This window comes from Arachis ipaensis, chromosome B06 (assembly GCF_000816755.2).
Source record: "Arachis ipaensis cultivar K30076 chromosome B06, Araip1.1, whole genome shotgun sequence".
Lineage (NCBI taxonomy): Eukaryota > Viridiplantae > Streptophyta > Magnoliopsida > Fabales > Fabaceae > Arachis > Arachis ipaensis.
This window is the reverse complement of record NC_029790.2, coordinates 69,985,578-70,000,585: the sequence shown is the minus strand read 5'-3', so window position 1 is coordinate 70,000,585 and position 15,008 is coordinate 69,985,578. Positions and strand designations below refer to the sequence as shown.

General features: G+C 40.2%; 1 protein-coding gene across 1 annotated transcript; it reads right to left on the bottom strand.

Moving 5' to 3' along the window:
- On the bottom strand, nucleotides 11,118-12,911 carry LOC107646946 (bromodomain-containing protein DDB_G0270170-like). The gene has a single exon (XM_016351088.1). The coding sequence runs from the start codon at nucleotides 12,909-12,911 to the stop codon at nucleotides 11,118-11,120; it is 1,794 nt and encodes a 597-aa protein (XP_016206574.1).

The window sequence follows — 15,008 nt, the reverse complement described above, 5'->3', positions numbered from 1 at the left end:
CGGTCGGAGGTTGGCCGCGGTGGGGGGCAGTGGCGGAGGAGGGTGGCGGTGGGTGAGAGGGAAGGTTGGGAGTGGTGGAGGGAGAAAAGAAAGAAGAGAAGGAGAGAGGGGGTGGTTTTCGGCGATGGGGTATGGTGGTGGGGGTGGTGCGGTGGTCGGTGGTGGTGGCTGGAGGTGTTGGTGGTTGGGTGGTGGAGGAGGGAGGGTTGCAGAGAAGAGAGGAAGAAGAAGAGGGGTATGGGGGGTGCGACGGGTAGGGTTTCGCGTGATAGGGGGTTAGTGATTTTGAATCCACGCAAACGCGTGGAGCACGCGAACGCGTGGAGCACGCGAACGCGTGGAGCATGCGATCGCGTGATTAGGGCGGAATGGGGTTTGACGCGGTCGCGTGGTTGACGCAATCACGTGGAATGGGTAAAAGATGAATGACGCGGTCGCGTGAGGCACGCGACCGCGTCGCAGAAAATTGTGCTAAACGCACAATTCCAGCGTCGTTTCTGCGCAACTCTCTGTCTCCATTTAGGGTGCCATGCTATCCATCCGACGCGGACGCGTCGCTCACGCTTTCGCGTGGGATGGGTATTTTGCAAGTGACGCGTTCGCGTCAGGGACGCGAACGCGTGGGGCGTTTTGTGCTAAACGCACACCAGCTGCACGATTCTAGCCCAGATTTCTGGGCGTTGGATTTTTACGCCGATTTCCAGATCACGCGTTCGCGTGAGTGACGCAGATGCGTGGGAGGTGTTTTTCGCGACTGACGCGAACGAGTTAGCAACGCGGCCGCGTCGCGCCATTTTTTTTTATGAAATTATGCAATTATGCAGTGTGCAATGCTAATGAATAATATTCAGGTTCAATGAAGATAATATAATATAAAAACAAACAACAGGAAATAAAATTGAAAAAAGAAATGACCATACCATGGTGGGTTGTCTCCCACCTAGCACTTTTAGTTAAAGTCCTTAAGTTGGACATTGGATGAGCTTCCTGTTATGGTGGCTTATGCTTAAATTCATCCAGAAATCTCCACCAATGTTTGGAATGCCAACAGCCTCCGGGGTCCCAAACTAGGCATGTAAAGCTGTTGAGTAGCTTTAAATAGGTTCTCATGCTGCCGGGGTGACTAATGTCAGAATAGATTCCAGGATCCCAAACTTTGCATTTAAATCCGCCTTTGTCTTGATCTATATTCTTTGATCCGGGTGGTTTAGAAATTGTATTCTCACCAAGATGACCAAACGTCTTCCGAGACCCATTCAATTGAACTTGGTACCAATCCGTGCACTTCGAATTGAAGCGTGGAACCTTATTGAATCTTGCACACCAACTCTGAGTACGAGCCATTTCCCTCTTACTCTTAAAGCTGTAGAGAGCTCTAAGCTGGCCATCTGTTTCAAGCAAACCATATTCAAGTGGAAAAGTAAGGATAAAGGTTAAGGATTGTACCCACTTGAAGCTTGTATTGGGCGGTAATGGCCTTAGGATAGGTGTTTCCAGTGGTTCTGTAAGCTCTACTCCCTTGTATTTTTCTGTGAAATCCTCCACTTCCTTACAAAATTCTTCAACTGCAACTGCGTCCTGATCAAAGTCTTCTATGTCTTCCTCGTCACTTAAGTCATACGTTGGAGGTTGAGAGAAATCTACCTCAACATCATCTTCGTATTCATTCGGGGAAGATTCTTCTAGCTCAAAGAATTCACTTGCAGATGCAAGTTCATTACTAAGAGAACTTGACTTGTGATTATCATCATTAAGGAAACTTGCGTCTTGGGTTATTCCATCTAGTTCTTCATAAAATACCTGCTTTGGGGGTTGTGCACTATCCTCCTTAGCATCAATTGTAACGTCCTTGACGAAATTTTCCACAACTCTAGATTCCCATGGAGGTTCTGATACGCAAAAATTAGAATTATTAACGCGCAACCGGTAAGTATACCGGATCGTATCAAGTAATAAAATTCACTAAGAGTGAGGTCGATCCCACGGAGATTGGTAGATTAACCAACTTTAGTTAAATGGTAATTTTAGTCAAGCAAACATGGTTTTGAATTCATGAGATTTGATATTTTGAATGTAATTGCAGAAAGTTAAATGACAAAGAATTTAAAGAACTAGAATAAAGAAGAACAATGAAAGTAAATAACTGAAACTTAAAATTCAAGAAACTTAAATGACATGGAAAATAAATTGAAAAAAAGTAAAGGTTGCAGAATTTTAAAGAGCAGAAGAGTAAATTGCAAGAAATAGATAAACAGAATGTAAATGACAAGAATGATAAATTGCAAAAAGATAAAAGGGAATTGGGTAATGGGTATTCAAAGAACTAAAGAACAAAAGAGATGAGAATTAATGATGGAGAGATCATTAGGGATCAGAGATGCAAATTCTCATGAATTGATGTTGATCAATTCCTTCTCAATCATGGGTATAGATCCATGGCAAATTGTGGGTAATTGAGTCCCAATCTCTTAGTAACTCAATTTCTCTCAACACAACCAATTGCCACATTTGTGATCTAATTGTTCATGAGAAGAGATGAAGTTCAATTTCTAATCCAAGCCACACAACTTCCAGAATCTCAACTAAGGGAGGTTACATCTCACATACCAACCCAAAGTGTATTGATAAAGGAAATCATGAAAGGATGAATTCTAAATTGAATTATGTAGCTCCTTTCTCAAGTTCACCACATAATTCATATAGATTCAATCCCTCTCTCGATGGTGATGAAATCTGTGAAGAACAAGAGTTTCCTCTTAGATGAACCACTTGAATTGAGAAGGAAAAGAAAAGTTATCAACCCATTCAAATGAGCAGAGCTCCTCCCCCTAATGAAAATGGGGTTTAGTGAATCATAGCTCTAAATTCAACAATAAATGCAAAAGTAAACATTAAAATTCAGTAGAGAAAAGTAATGAAGAATGAAGAAGAAGTTCTTAAAAACTGAAATTCAAAATTACCAAAAGAAAACAAAAAAATAGAAGATGGTTGAGAAGCAGTGAAAACAAAAAAATCTAAGTGTAAAAAGAAAAGTGTCTAAGAGTCCTTCAAGTACAAAACAATTCTCTATTTATACTATTCCTAAAACTCCTTGAAATTCTCTTTTTGGGTTAGCAATTTGGGCCTTGCTCTTGTTGATTTTGCTTCATGGAAGAATTCTTGTCAAACAGAGGAAACATGACTCATTTTCATTGCTCTGGCCCAATGGCCTGGCGTGTTTGTCAATAACGCCAGCCTTAGTGCACGTTGGCAACGTGCAAGGCATTTTCTTGGGAGTGGGACTTGGTGCTTGGGCATTGTTGCCCAAGTTGTTGCCCAAGTTGTTGCCAAACACTTGCTTGTTCTTCATTTTTTATGCTTAATGTTGCCTGAAATTTGAGCTTCTATTCTTTGCTTCAATATGAACTATTATATATCATTGGAAAGCTCTTGATATCTACTTTCCAATGCAACTAAAATCATCTCATTTGGATCTTCATAACTCAAGTTATGCTCCATTGAAGAGGGCAAGGTAAGGCTGCCTTGGTTGGGCGTTTTTGCCAAACACGCCCATGACAACGCGCTCAACAACTCCTCAAGCCCAAACTTTTTGGCCTGGCATTGTTGCTGGAGTTGCCAAGGAACACGCCAGGCCATTTTAGCCTTGGCAACGTGTTCGACCCCCCTTTCTTGGCCTATTCATGCTTCCTTAAATTTCAACCTCATTTTCTTGTTTTTAGGGCCTAAAGATGACTCTGATTCGAGCTTCCATTTCATGCTTCACTATGGACTATTATATATTGTTCGAAAGCTCTGAATGTCAGCTTTCTAACACAACTAGAAGCACTGAAATTGGATTTCTGTAACTCAAGTTATTCATCCATGAAAGAGGTGAGGTCAAGCTGTCTTGGTTGGAGTTGTTGTTGAAGTTATTGCCAAACACGCCCATGACAACGCCCAATCCTCCCCTGGCCCAAATTTCTTAGTCTTGGCATTGTTGCTGGCGTTGTTGATGAACATGCCACCTCAACTTCAAGGCAACAACGCCTTCGAGCTCTCCTTGGCTCAATTTCTTAGCCTTGCGTTGCCAAGGAACACACACATTCAATTTCAAGTTGGCAACGCCCAAGGTCATTTTCCATAGCTACCTTGCAGGGACCAGCGTTGTTGCTGGCATTGTTGATGAGCACGCCAATTCATTTCTCACTAGGCAATGCTTTCGAGCCTTCTCTAGGGGTGAATTTGAAGTGGCCAGCGTTGTTGCTGGTGTTGCCAAGAAACACTCCACCAACAACGTGCTAGTGAACTTCTTTTGCCAACATTTTTGTCTTGGCGTTATTATGGGCGTTGCCAGGGAACACACCAGTTCATTTCCTGCCTGGCAACGCCCTCGACCCTCATCTTGTGGCTCTGTTTCAAGCTTCTCTCCTTGCTCTGTTTCAAGCTTCTTTCCTTACTCTGTATCCTTGTCAAGATTGATGCATCTTCAACCCTTTTTGCTCTAATTCTTTCTCCATCATTTTCTTTCTTCATCACCTAACATAAACCAAAGAATCTTCCTCAAAGTTTTGCCATCTTATGCAATGAATTTCAAGAACATCATTCAAATCAACTTGTTTATAAACCTCTTAATTCATTTGCATGAAGTATGCCAAATTTCATCCAGTTCTTGGTTTATGAATGCATGTAGAGAAAACTCACAAAATTGCTTGTTTATTCTAGTAATAATAAATGAAATTAAGCTAAAACCAACTAAACTAACTAGTTAAAATAGCAAATATGCGAATGCATCACAAAACCAAACTTAAAATGTTGCTTGTCCTCAAGCAAGAGATATGAGGATTGGATAACAGAGTTTAAGATGCAAGAATTAACTATCTTAACAGAGAGACATTTCTTTCAACAAAGATTGTTCTCCTCATTTGTGCAATCCTTTGTTGTTCAATGCAAATGATCAAGGCTTTTTCAACTTCTTTAGTGAAATGCTTGCTTCACTACTAAACTAGTTAGCTTCACTAGACCTCTTTTTTCTTTTCTTCTCTTTTTTTTTATTTGAGCTAAAAATCTTGTCTTAAGGCGGCTCTTTAGCATAAGCTTTCAATCAACAATCCCAAACCAGTTGGTTTAATTTGTTAAGAGTTGAAACACTCTTAAAGATTTACTAACTCAAGCCTCTCTCCTTAACACATTCAATCACAGGCATATAACTTTAAGAGTTTATTTGGATAGTGGTGTCCAGCACCTCTTTGGGTTGCTAAATGTTTTGTTATAGAGCTACTCTTGAAAGTGAGATTTCAATTGATAATCCCGAGTTAGTTAACTCAAGTTACCGGGTGATGAAGCACCCCTCGGATTTACTAGCCCAAGTATGTCCCTTAACATCAATCACCATAGACACATATCCAAATTTTGTCATTGATGCCTAGCTTTTCATTTTGTGTTCTCTGTTTTCTTTATTCAAGATTTTCTAACTTCTTGGGATAGCTTTCGACTAACTAGCCTTGTGTAAGCAAGCATCCTTTTGACTTCTTGAGCCCTGATTCATTCTCAATGAAAGCATGTATATTGACACTTTTGTAGGACAACTTTAATCTCTCTAGGCTAGATTTCTCTCTGTTCTTGCTCAAACTGCATCTTTTATTCCATTATCAAGTAAAAAGGCTTAAAACACGCATACATTCCAAGCATATGTGGATACATGATATGGACATGAAAATGCATATTATAAACATGAAAGTGCATAAAAGACTATTAGAAGGTATATCATGTTTCAGACACATATCTTCTTTATTTATTAAAATACTAAAAGAACTTCACCACCTTTAAGTTTTTGGTCCCTTTCCTTTGCTTGATTCTCCTTGTTTTCCTTTGTCCTTTGGATCCTCTTTCTTCTTCTTTCTTAATTCTCCTTGTTGTTTTGTTGTTGGTTCCTCTTCCACCTTCCTCCATATTCCTAAGCTTACCATCTTGTCTTTTAACCTTTAAATGTTGAACCTCACTCTTGAGATTTCTTGTTATTCCAATACCTTTTGTGCTTCATTGAATGTTTGGATTTGTGGGTTGAGCGCTGTAAATGTCCCACAAAGGTAGGCGAGCTTCTCTTGAGTCATCATATCATATTCAACTCTATCTGGGTGTCTAGCCTCCTTGAACATTCTGTTTTCATTGAATTCTCTTTAAAGCTTGTCTGTTCTGTCATCTATTCTTTGGAGAAGCTCCCTTTGTTGAGCTTGCTCTTTCCTCAACTGAAACTGTTCTTGTATTACTTTATTCATGGATCTTTCATATTCAGTAGTTAAATTGTTGATGGCTTCATACATCTTGGTGTATTGTTCTTGTTGTAGTTCCATCATGTGTGTTTGATATTCACTTTGCTGACCCATCCATTGAACCTGAACTTCTCTTTGCTGATTCATTACCTGCCAAAGGTCCCTTTGTTGTTGTGCTTGTTCCTCTTGGCTTCTTTGAATTTGTGAATATTGCTCAGAAATTCCTTCTAAAGCGGCTTGGAGTTGATACAAGTTGAAGGCACTTGATTCTTCCATTTCTTCATGCTCTTCCTCTTGTCTGTCTCCTTTCCTTTTCTTTCTTTTTGCTAAAGGTTGCCATTCCAATTGGACTGTGGTGACGTACTCTAGTCTTTTCTTGGTGATAGACTACAGACACTATGTCTATTTCTTTAAACTCTTCAAGAGGTACCCCAGCATCTTCACATAAGCGTAAGATAGTGCTAGGATATCCTAGCCAACTATCTTGTTTGACATTTTCAGCTGTGTCAATGATGTTTTTGGCTATGATCTCTCCCACATTGATCTCTCCTCCGTTCATTATGCAGTGGAACATTATTGCTCTGTTTATTGTCACTTCTGAATTGTTTGAAGTAGGGATTAATGATCTTCTCACTATGTCATGCCATTCTTTTGTTTGAGTTATGAGATCACCTCTTCTAAGTTTGAGTGGTTGTAATTGTGAATCCAACACCCAATCCGTGCCTACTTTGCATAGATTACTTAGCACATCCACACATCTTTGGTCATATTTAACCCTCTCCTCATAGCTAAGTTGCTTAAACCGTTTTGGCTTGATCATTAGCACCATATTGATGGTGTCTGGACTGAAGTTGACCACCACTCCTCTTATATAGCTCAGATATGGTTCTTCATCCTCATTTTTCTTTATGACATTGGCATAGAACTCATGAATGAGAGGCATGCTTACAACTTGAGGTTGAGTACAGAGAAGCTCCCATCCCCTTTTTCTAATAAATTTTTGTATCTCAGGGTACTCTTCCTTTCTTAGCTTGAAAGGTACCTCCGGAATAATGTCTTTGCTTATCATCAAATTGAAGATGCACTCATGGTTTTTGGATTTGAACCTTCTCTCATCAAATATGATCTCCTCTTGCATGGGTTGCTTGCCTTTCCACTTCTTAGCTCCTGATGATGAGGCCATTGAATTCCAATTGAGATGGCCGAATCTTCCACACCAAACTTAGAGAAATACTTGTCCTTAAGCATACAAGAATTGGAAATGAGGGATGCTTATAAGAATAGGCTCATGAGGTAAAAACGGAAGGCTTGAAAATGATTGTGAAGGGGGGTGAGGAATGGAGATGGTTCGGTGGTCTATATAAGTGTGAAGGTAAGGTGAGTGTGATTGTTGTTGTTGGGGGGGAAGGTCACGACATTCTTTAAAGAGTGTAGGAATTGCTTTAATGGTTTGATTGTGTTATGGGAAGCATGAATCTTCTAGCTAATGCATGTTGAGTTGCTCTTTCTAATGCACAAAATTCAAGGCTCATGTGACTTCTTTTTCCTTGTGTGTATATCCGTGACTCCTCTTCCAAGATTCTCCATCACTTCTTTCTTTCATTTCCCTGCAACAAAATTCCAAAACCTTGAGATTCTTGAAGTTTCTTTACTTATGCTAACTAATTATGATGATATTCTAATGTAAAATTGACTATAATAAAAAAAATTAAAATCTAAGGATTGATTTCATATGCTAAAAAAAACTATACTCTCTCTCTTTTTCTAGCATTATTTATGTATGTGAGGACACCAAACTTAGTTTGTGACTAAGTGTTATAACAGAATTAAAATTTACCATTTGCTTCAAAGTTGGCCACACCAAACTTAGTGTCCTGCATACACTACATGCTAATTTAACCTCTTTTCTCTTTTTTTTATATGAATATGATGCAATCTCTCATTATTGACTACTAAAGCATAAAAGAATAAAAGAAAACTCCTGGGCATGGGTTGCCTCCCATGAAGCGCTTGTTTATTGTCCTTAGCTTGACAATGCAGCTTCCTTGCTCAGGCTAAAAGTTGCACACTCTCTTCCTTGCTCCAGGGGCCACCAAGATAAAGTTTCAACCTATGTCCATATACTGTGAAGGTCTCTTTTGAAGTTTCATCAAGTAATTCCACATAGCCATGAGGGGATACTTTGGTGATGGTATATGGACCAGTCCATCTAGATCTCAGCTTCCCATGGAAAATCTTTAGTCTTGAGTTGAATAGCAACACCTTTTGGTCTGGTTCAAATGTTCTTGGTGAAACCCTCTTGTCATGCCACCTTTTTGCTCTTTCCTTGTATATTCTGGCATTTTCATAGGCCTCAAGTCTGAACTCCTCTAATTCATTGAGTTGTAGTAACCTCTTTTCTCCTGCTACTTGAGCATCTAAATTCAAGAGTTTAGTGGCCCAAAAAGCCTTGTGTTCAAGCTCCACAGGGAGATGGCAAGCTTTCCCATACACTAGCTGAAATGGAGACTTTCCTATGGGCATTTTGAATGCTGTCCTGTATGCCCAAAGTGCATCATCCAGCTTCCTAACCCAATCCTTTCTTGTTGCTCCCACAGTTTTCTCCAAAATCCTCTTTAGCTCTCTGTTAGCAAGTTCAGCTTGCCCATTTGTCTGTGGGTGATAGGGTGTGGCCACTTTGTGAGTAACTCTATATTTATGGAGAAGAGAATTTAATTGCTTGTTGCAGAAGTGGCTTCCTCCATCACTTATAAGTCCTTTGAGCACTCCAAATCTAGTGAAGATGTTTCTCTTTAGGAATTACAAAACCACGTTGGTATCACATGTAGTGGTGGCTATTGCTTCTACCCATTTTGAAACATATTCCACCGCCACCAAAATATATTTGAATGTGTAGGATGGAGGGAAAGGTCCCATGAAGTGTATTCCCCACAAATCAAAGAGTTCCACTTTCAAAATGAACTTCTGAGGCATCTCATTTCTCCTTGTCAAGCCTCCTGATCTTTGGCATTCATTGCAGTAACTCACAAAATCTCTAGCATCCTTGAAGATGGAAGGCCAGTAGAAACCACTTTGAAGCACCTTTGCAGCAGTTCTATCAGCTCCAAAATGGCCACCATAGCTTGAGTTGTGACAATGCCATAGTATGTCCTTCATCTCAACCTCCGGTACACACCTTCTTATCATTCCATCTGGGCACCTTTTGAATAGAAATGGTTCATCCCAAGAGAATAACTTAGCCTCATGTAACAGCTTCTTAACTTGTTGCTTTGTATACTCTTGTGGGATGATCCTTCCTGCTTTGTAGTTGGCCATGTCTGCGAACCAAGGGGTTTGTTGGATTTACAAGAGATACTCATCTGGGAAATTCTCATTCACTGGTTGAGAAGTATCTTGACTTGTCCCTTGTGGCAACCTTGATAGATGGTCAGCAACTTGATTCTCACTACCCTTTCTATCCTTGATTTCAATGTCAAACTCTTGTAGAAGTAATATCCATCTAATTAGCCTTGGTTTGGCATCCTGTTTTGACATTAGATACTTGAGAGCAGCATGATCAGTGTAAACTAAGATTTTGGATCCAATCAAATATTGCCTGAATTTATCAAAAGCATACACCACAGCTAGTAGTTCTTTCTCTGTTGTGGTATAATTTCTTTGAGCTTCATTCAATACTTTGCTTGCATAGTAGATGACATAGTGCTTCTTGTCCTTTCTCTGCCCCCAGCACAGCACCAATTGCAAGGTCACTTGCATCACACATAAGTTCAAAAGGTAATTCCCAACTTGGGGGTGTGATGATTGGTGCTGTGGTGAGTTTAGCTTTTAGAGTTTCAAAGGCCTATTTACATTCATCATCAAAGGAAAAAGGGTTGCTCACCACAAGCAAGTTGCTTAGTGGTTTTGCTATTTTAGAAAAATCTTTGATGAACCGCCTATAGAACCCAGCATGTCCCAAGAAACTTATAACAGCTTTTACATTTGTTGGCAGTGGAAGCTTTTCTATAATCTCTACTTTTGCCTTGTCCACCTCTATACCCTTTCTTGAAATTTTGTGACCAAGAACAATTCCTTCGGGTACCATAAAATGGCATTTCTCCCAGTTCAAAACCAAATTGGTTTTTTGGCACCTTTTCAAGATTAGAGTAAGATGGTGTAAGCAATCATTGAAAGAATCACCATAAACGGAGAAATCATCCATAAAGACTTCAATAAATTTTTCTACCATGTCTGAGAAGATTGATAGCATGCATCTCTGAAAGGTAGCTGGGGCATTACACAATCCGAATGGCATTCTCTTGTAAGCAAAAACTCCAAAGGGGCAGGTGAAGGAGGTCTTCTCTTGATCCATGGGGTCAACTACTATTTGATTATACCCAGAATACCCATCAAGAAAATAGTAATACGCATGGCCAGCCAACCTTTCGAGCATCTGGTCAATAAAAGGGAGAGGGAAATGATCCTTTCGTGTGGCATCATTTAGCCTCCTATAGTCAATGCACATCCTCCATCCTGTCACTGTTCTTGTTGGGATAAGCTCATTCTTGTCATTGACAATGACAGTCATCCCACCTTTCTTGGGTACTACATGCACTGGGCTAACCCATGGACTGTCAGAGATAGGGTAAATGATCCCAGCTTTACATAGCTTCAGTACTTCCTTTTGAACAATCTCCTTTATTGTGGAATTTAATCTTCTTTGAGGTTGTACTACTGGTTTAGAATTTTCCTCCAAGAGTATTTTGTGCATGCATATGACAGGGCTTATGCCTTTTAAGTCATCAATGGTCCACCCCAATGCATCCTTGTGAGCTCTCAATACTACAAGGAGTTTTTCTTCCTCCTCTGCACTCAATGTAGAATTGATGATCAATGGGAAGCTGTTCTTTTCACCAAGGAATGCGTATTTAAGATGGGGGGTAATGATTTCAACTCTAGTTGTGGTGCCTCTTCTTTCTTGGCTTCACTTGGTTCCTCTGGTGCTTCCAATTTGTTCTCTTTTTGTCTTTGGATGTCTTGGACTTCCTTCTGTTTCACTTGATGGTTTGTTTCAAATACTTCTTCAACCAAAGACTCCACCACATCAACCCTCATGCAACTTTCTTTCTCAGCGGGATACTGCATTGCTTTGAAGACATTTATGGTCATTTGCTCATCATGTACTCTGAAAATTATCTCTCCCTTTTCCACATCAATGATTGTTCTGGCTGTGGCCAAAAAGGGTCTACCAAGGATAACTGAGTTGCTCCCCTCTTCGTCCATATCTAGGACCAGAAAATCGGCTGGGAATATAAAATTTCCCACTTTCACCAAGAGGTTCTCAACTACACCATTTGGTATTTTGATAGATCTGTCAGCAAGTTGGAGTGACATCCTTGTGGGTTTTAGCTCTTCTATCATCATTTTCTTCAGTATGGTAAGAGGCATTAAGTTAATGCTTGCTCCCAGGTCACAGAGTGATTTGTCAATGGCTATATTCCCAATTGTGCATGGTATGAGGAAGCTGCCTGGATCCTTGAGTTTTGGTGGCAGTCCCCTCTGAATAATGGCACTACACTCTTGAGTGAGAATCACTGTTTCTTTTTCTTGCCAACTTCTTTTCTTGGTGATTAATTCTTTAAGAAACTTTGCATATAATGGCATTTGTTCTAAAGCTTCTGCCAATGGAATGTTGATTTCAAGTTTCTTAAAGATTTCCAAGAACCTTGGAAATTGTTGATCCTTTGTTCCTTTGTGTATCCTGGTTGGGTATGGAAGCTTGGGTACATAGGCTTTCACTCCTTCATTCTTGCTCTCCTGTTGTGGCTTTACATCATCCTTGTTATTGGGGTGGCTATCTTGAGTGGGTGTCTTGCTTTGTGGCTTTTCATCTTCTTTGCTTTTTTGAAGTGTTGATGCCTTTTCTTCATCTTGCTTGTCTACTGTGTCTTGCTCCTTGAGTTTTGTTGCTTCTTTGTTAGAAGTTTCTCCAATTACTTTGCCACTTCTTAACTGCAGAGCTTTACATTTTTCCCTTGGGTTTGGTATTGTATCACTTGGGAGGACGTTGGTCGGCCGTTCAGCTTGTTTGGCCAATTGTCCCACTTGCCGTTCAAGGTTCTTCATGGTAGCTTCATATCTCTCTTGCCCTTTGATCAAAGTTTGAGTGGACTGAGCAATTGTCTGTAGGGCTGCCTCAAGACTTGAAATCCTATTTTCATGATAGTTGGTTGGTGGTATGATGGGGGTAGATTGTTGTTGCTGGAGGTTGTTTGCAGGGCTAGTGTGGTAGTTTTGTGGGTTAGATGTTGACGTGGGAATGTTATTTTGATGAGTTTGTGGATTGTTGTGAGGTGGTTGATATGTGTTTTGTGGTTTCTTGTATTGATTAGTGTGGTTAGATGAGTGACTTTGGTTGTGTGTGTTGCGGGAATGATTGGAGTTATTGTTCTTCTGCCACTGGTTTTGATTATCACCCCATCTCAGGTTGGGGTGGTTCCTCCAGGATGAGTTGTATGTGTCGCCATGGAAGTTATTTTGAAATGAACTTGAGGTATTTTGCATGTATTGAACTTGTTCTTGTTGCTTCCCAACATTGCCTGCTTCATTTTGACCCCATTCAATTGAAGCTTGATTTGTTGTGCTCACTGAAGCTAGTTGGAGACCATCTATTCTCTTAGCCATCATTTCTATTTGTTGCTGGATTTGTTGGTGCATTAACTTGTTCTGTGCCAAGATTGTGTCCACTCCTTCTAGTTCCAACACACCCTTCTTCTGAATAGGTTGGCGTTGCCTCTGATGAGCAAAGAAGTATTGGTTATTTGTCACCATGTCTATGAGATTCTGAGCTTCTTCGGCTGTATTCATCAATTGCAGCGAGCTTCCTACAGAGTAATCCAAGGACTCTTGAGATTTTTGAGTCGACCCTTCATAGAAATTTTGAAGTTTATCCCATTCACTGAACATCTCAGGTGGACATTTCCTAATCAGAGCTTTGTATCTTTTCCATGCCTCATACAATGATTTCCCATCCATTTGAGTGAACGTTTGCACCTCCATTTTCAACCTAATGATCGTCTGAGGCGGATAGAACTTGGATAGGAATTTATTCACCAGATCATCCCAAGTGTTGATACTTTCTTTGGGAAATGTCTCCAGCCATTGAAATGCCTTGTCCCTCAAAGAAAATGGGAATAATAGCAGCTTGTAAACATCTGGATTCACACCATTTGTCTTGACAGTTTCACATATTCTTAGGAAGACAGATAGGTGTTGATTTGGATCCTCAAGGGGGCCTCCTCCATAGGAACAATTATTTTGCACGAGAGTGATGAGCTGAGGCTTCAATTCAAAGTTGTTTGCATGAATATTGGGAGCGAGTATACTGCTCCCACAGTGTCTTGGATTTGGGAGAGTGTAAGAAGCTAGAACTCTCCCTTGAGGTGGGTTGTTATTGTTGGCAACACCCTCAGCAGGGTTATGTGAGTTGCCCTCCATGACTTGGTCTTCTCCTTCTGAATCCTCCTCACCAATTATCCCTTTTTCTGCTGCTTTTCTTCTTAACCTTCGGAGGGTTCTTTTATGAGAAGAGATGAAGTTCAATTTATAATCCAAGCCACACAACTTCCAGAATCTCAACTAAGGGAGGTTACATCTCACATACCAACCCAAAGTGTATTGATAGAGGAAATCATGAAAGGATGAACTCTAAACTGAATTATGTAGCTCCTTTCTCAAGTTCACCACATAATTCATATAGATTCAATCCCTCTCTCGATGGTGATTAAATCTGTGAAGAACAAGAGTTTCCTCTTAGATGAACCACTTAAATTGAGAAGGAAAAGAAAAGTTACCAATCCATTCAAATGAGCAGAGCTCCTCCCCATAATGAAAATGGGGTTTAGTGAATCATAGCTCTAAATTCAACAACAAATGCAAAAGTAAACATTAAAATTTGGTAGAGAAAAGTAATGAAGAATGAAGAAGAAGTTCTTAAAAACTGAAATTCAAAATTACCAAAAGAAAACAAAAAAATAGAAGATGGTTGAGAAGCAGTGAAAACAAAAAAATCTAAGTGTAAAAAGAAAAGTGTCTAAGAGTCCTTCAAGTACAAAACTAATCTCTATTTATACTATTCCTAAAACTCCTTGAAATTCTCTTTTTGGGTTAGAAATTTGGGCCTTGCTCTTGTTGATTTTGCTTCATGGAAGAATTCTTGTCAAACAGAGGAAACAGGACTCATTTTCATTGCTCTGGCCCAATGGCCTGGCGTGTTTATCAATAACGCCAGCCTTAGTGCACGTTGGCAACGTGCAAGGCATTTTCCTGGGAGTGGGACTTGGTGCTTGGGCGTTGTTGCCCAAGTTGTTGCCCAAGTTGTTGCCAAACACTTGCTTGTTCTTCATTTTTTTATGCTTAATGTTGCCTAACTTTGAGCTTCTATCCTTTGCTTCAATATAAACTATTATATATCATTGTAAAGCTCTTGATGTCTACTTTCCAATGCAACTAGAATTACCTCATTTGGACCTTCCTAAATCAAGTTATGCTCCATTGAAGTGGGCAAGGTAAGGCTGCCTTGGTTGGGCGTTTTTGCCAAACACGCCCATGACAACGCGCTCAACAACTCCTCAAGCCCAAACTTTTTAGCCTGGCATTGTTGCTGGAGTTTCCAAGGAACACGCCAGGCCATTTTAGCCTTGGCAACATGTTCGACCCCCCTTTCTTGGCCTATTCATGCTTCCTTAAATTTCAACCTCATTTCCTTATTTTTGGGACTTA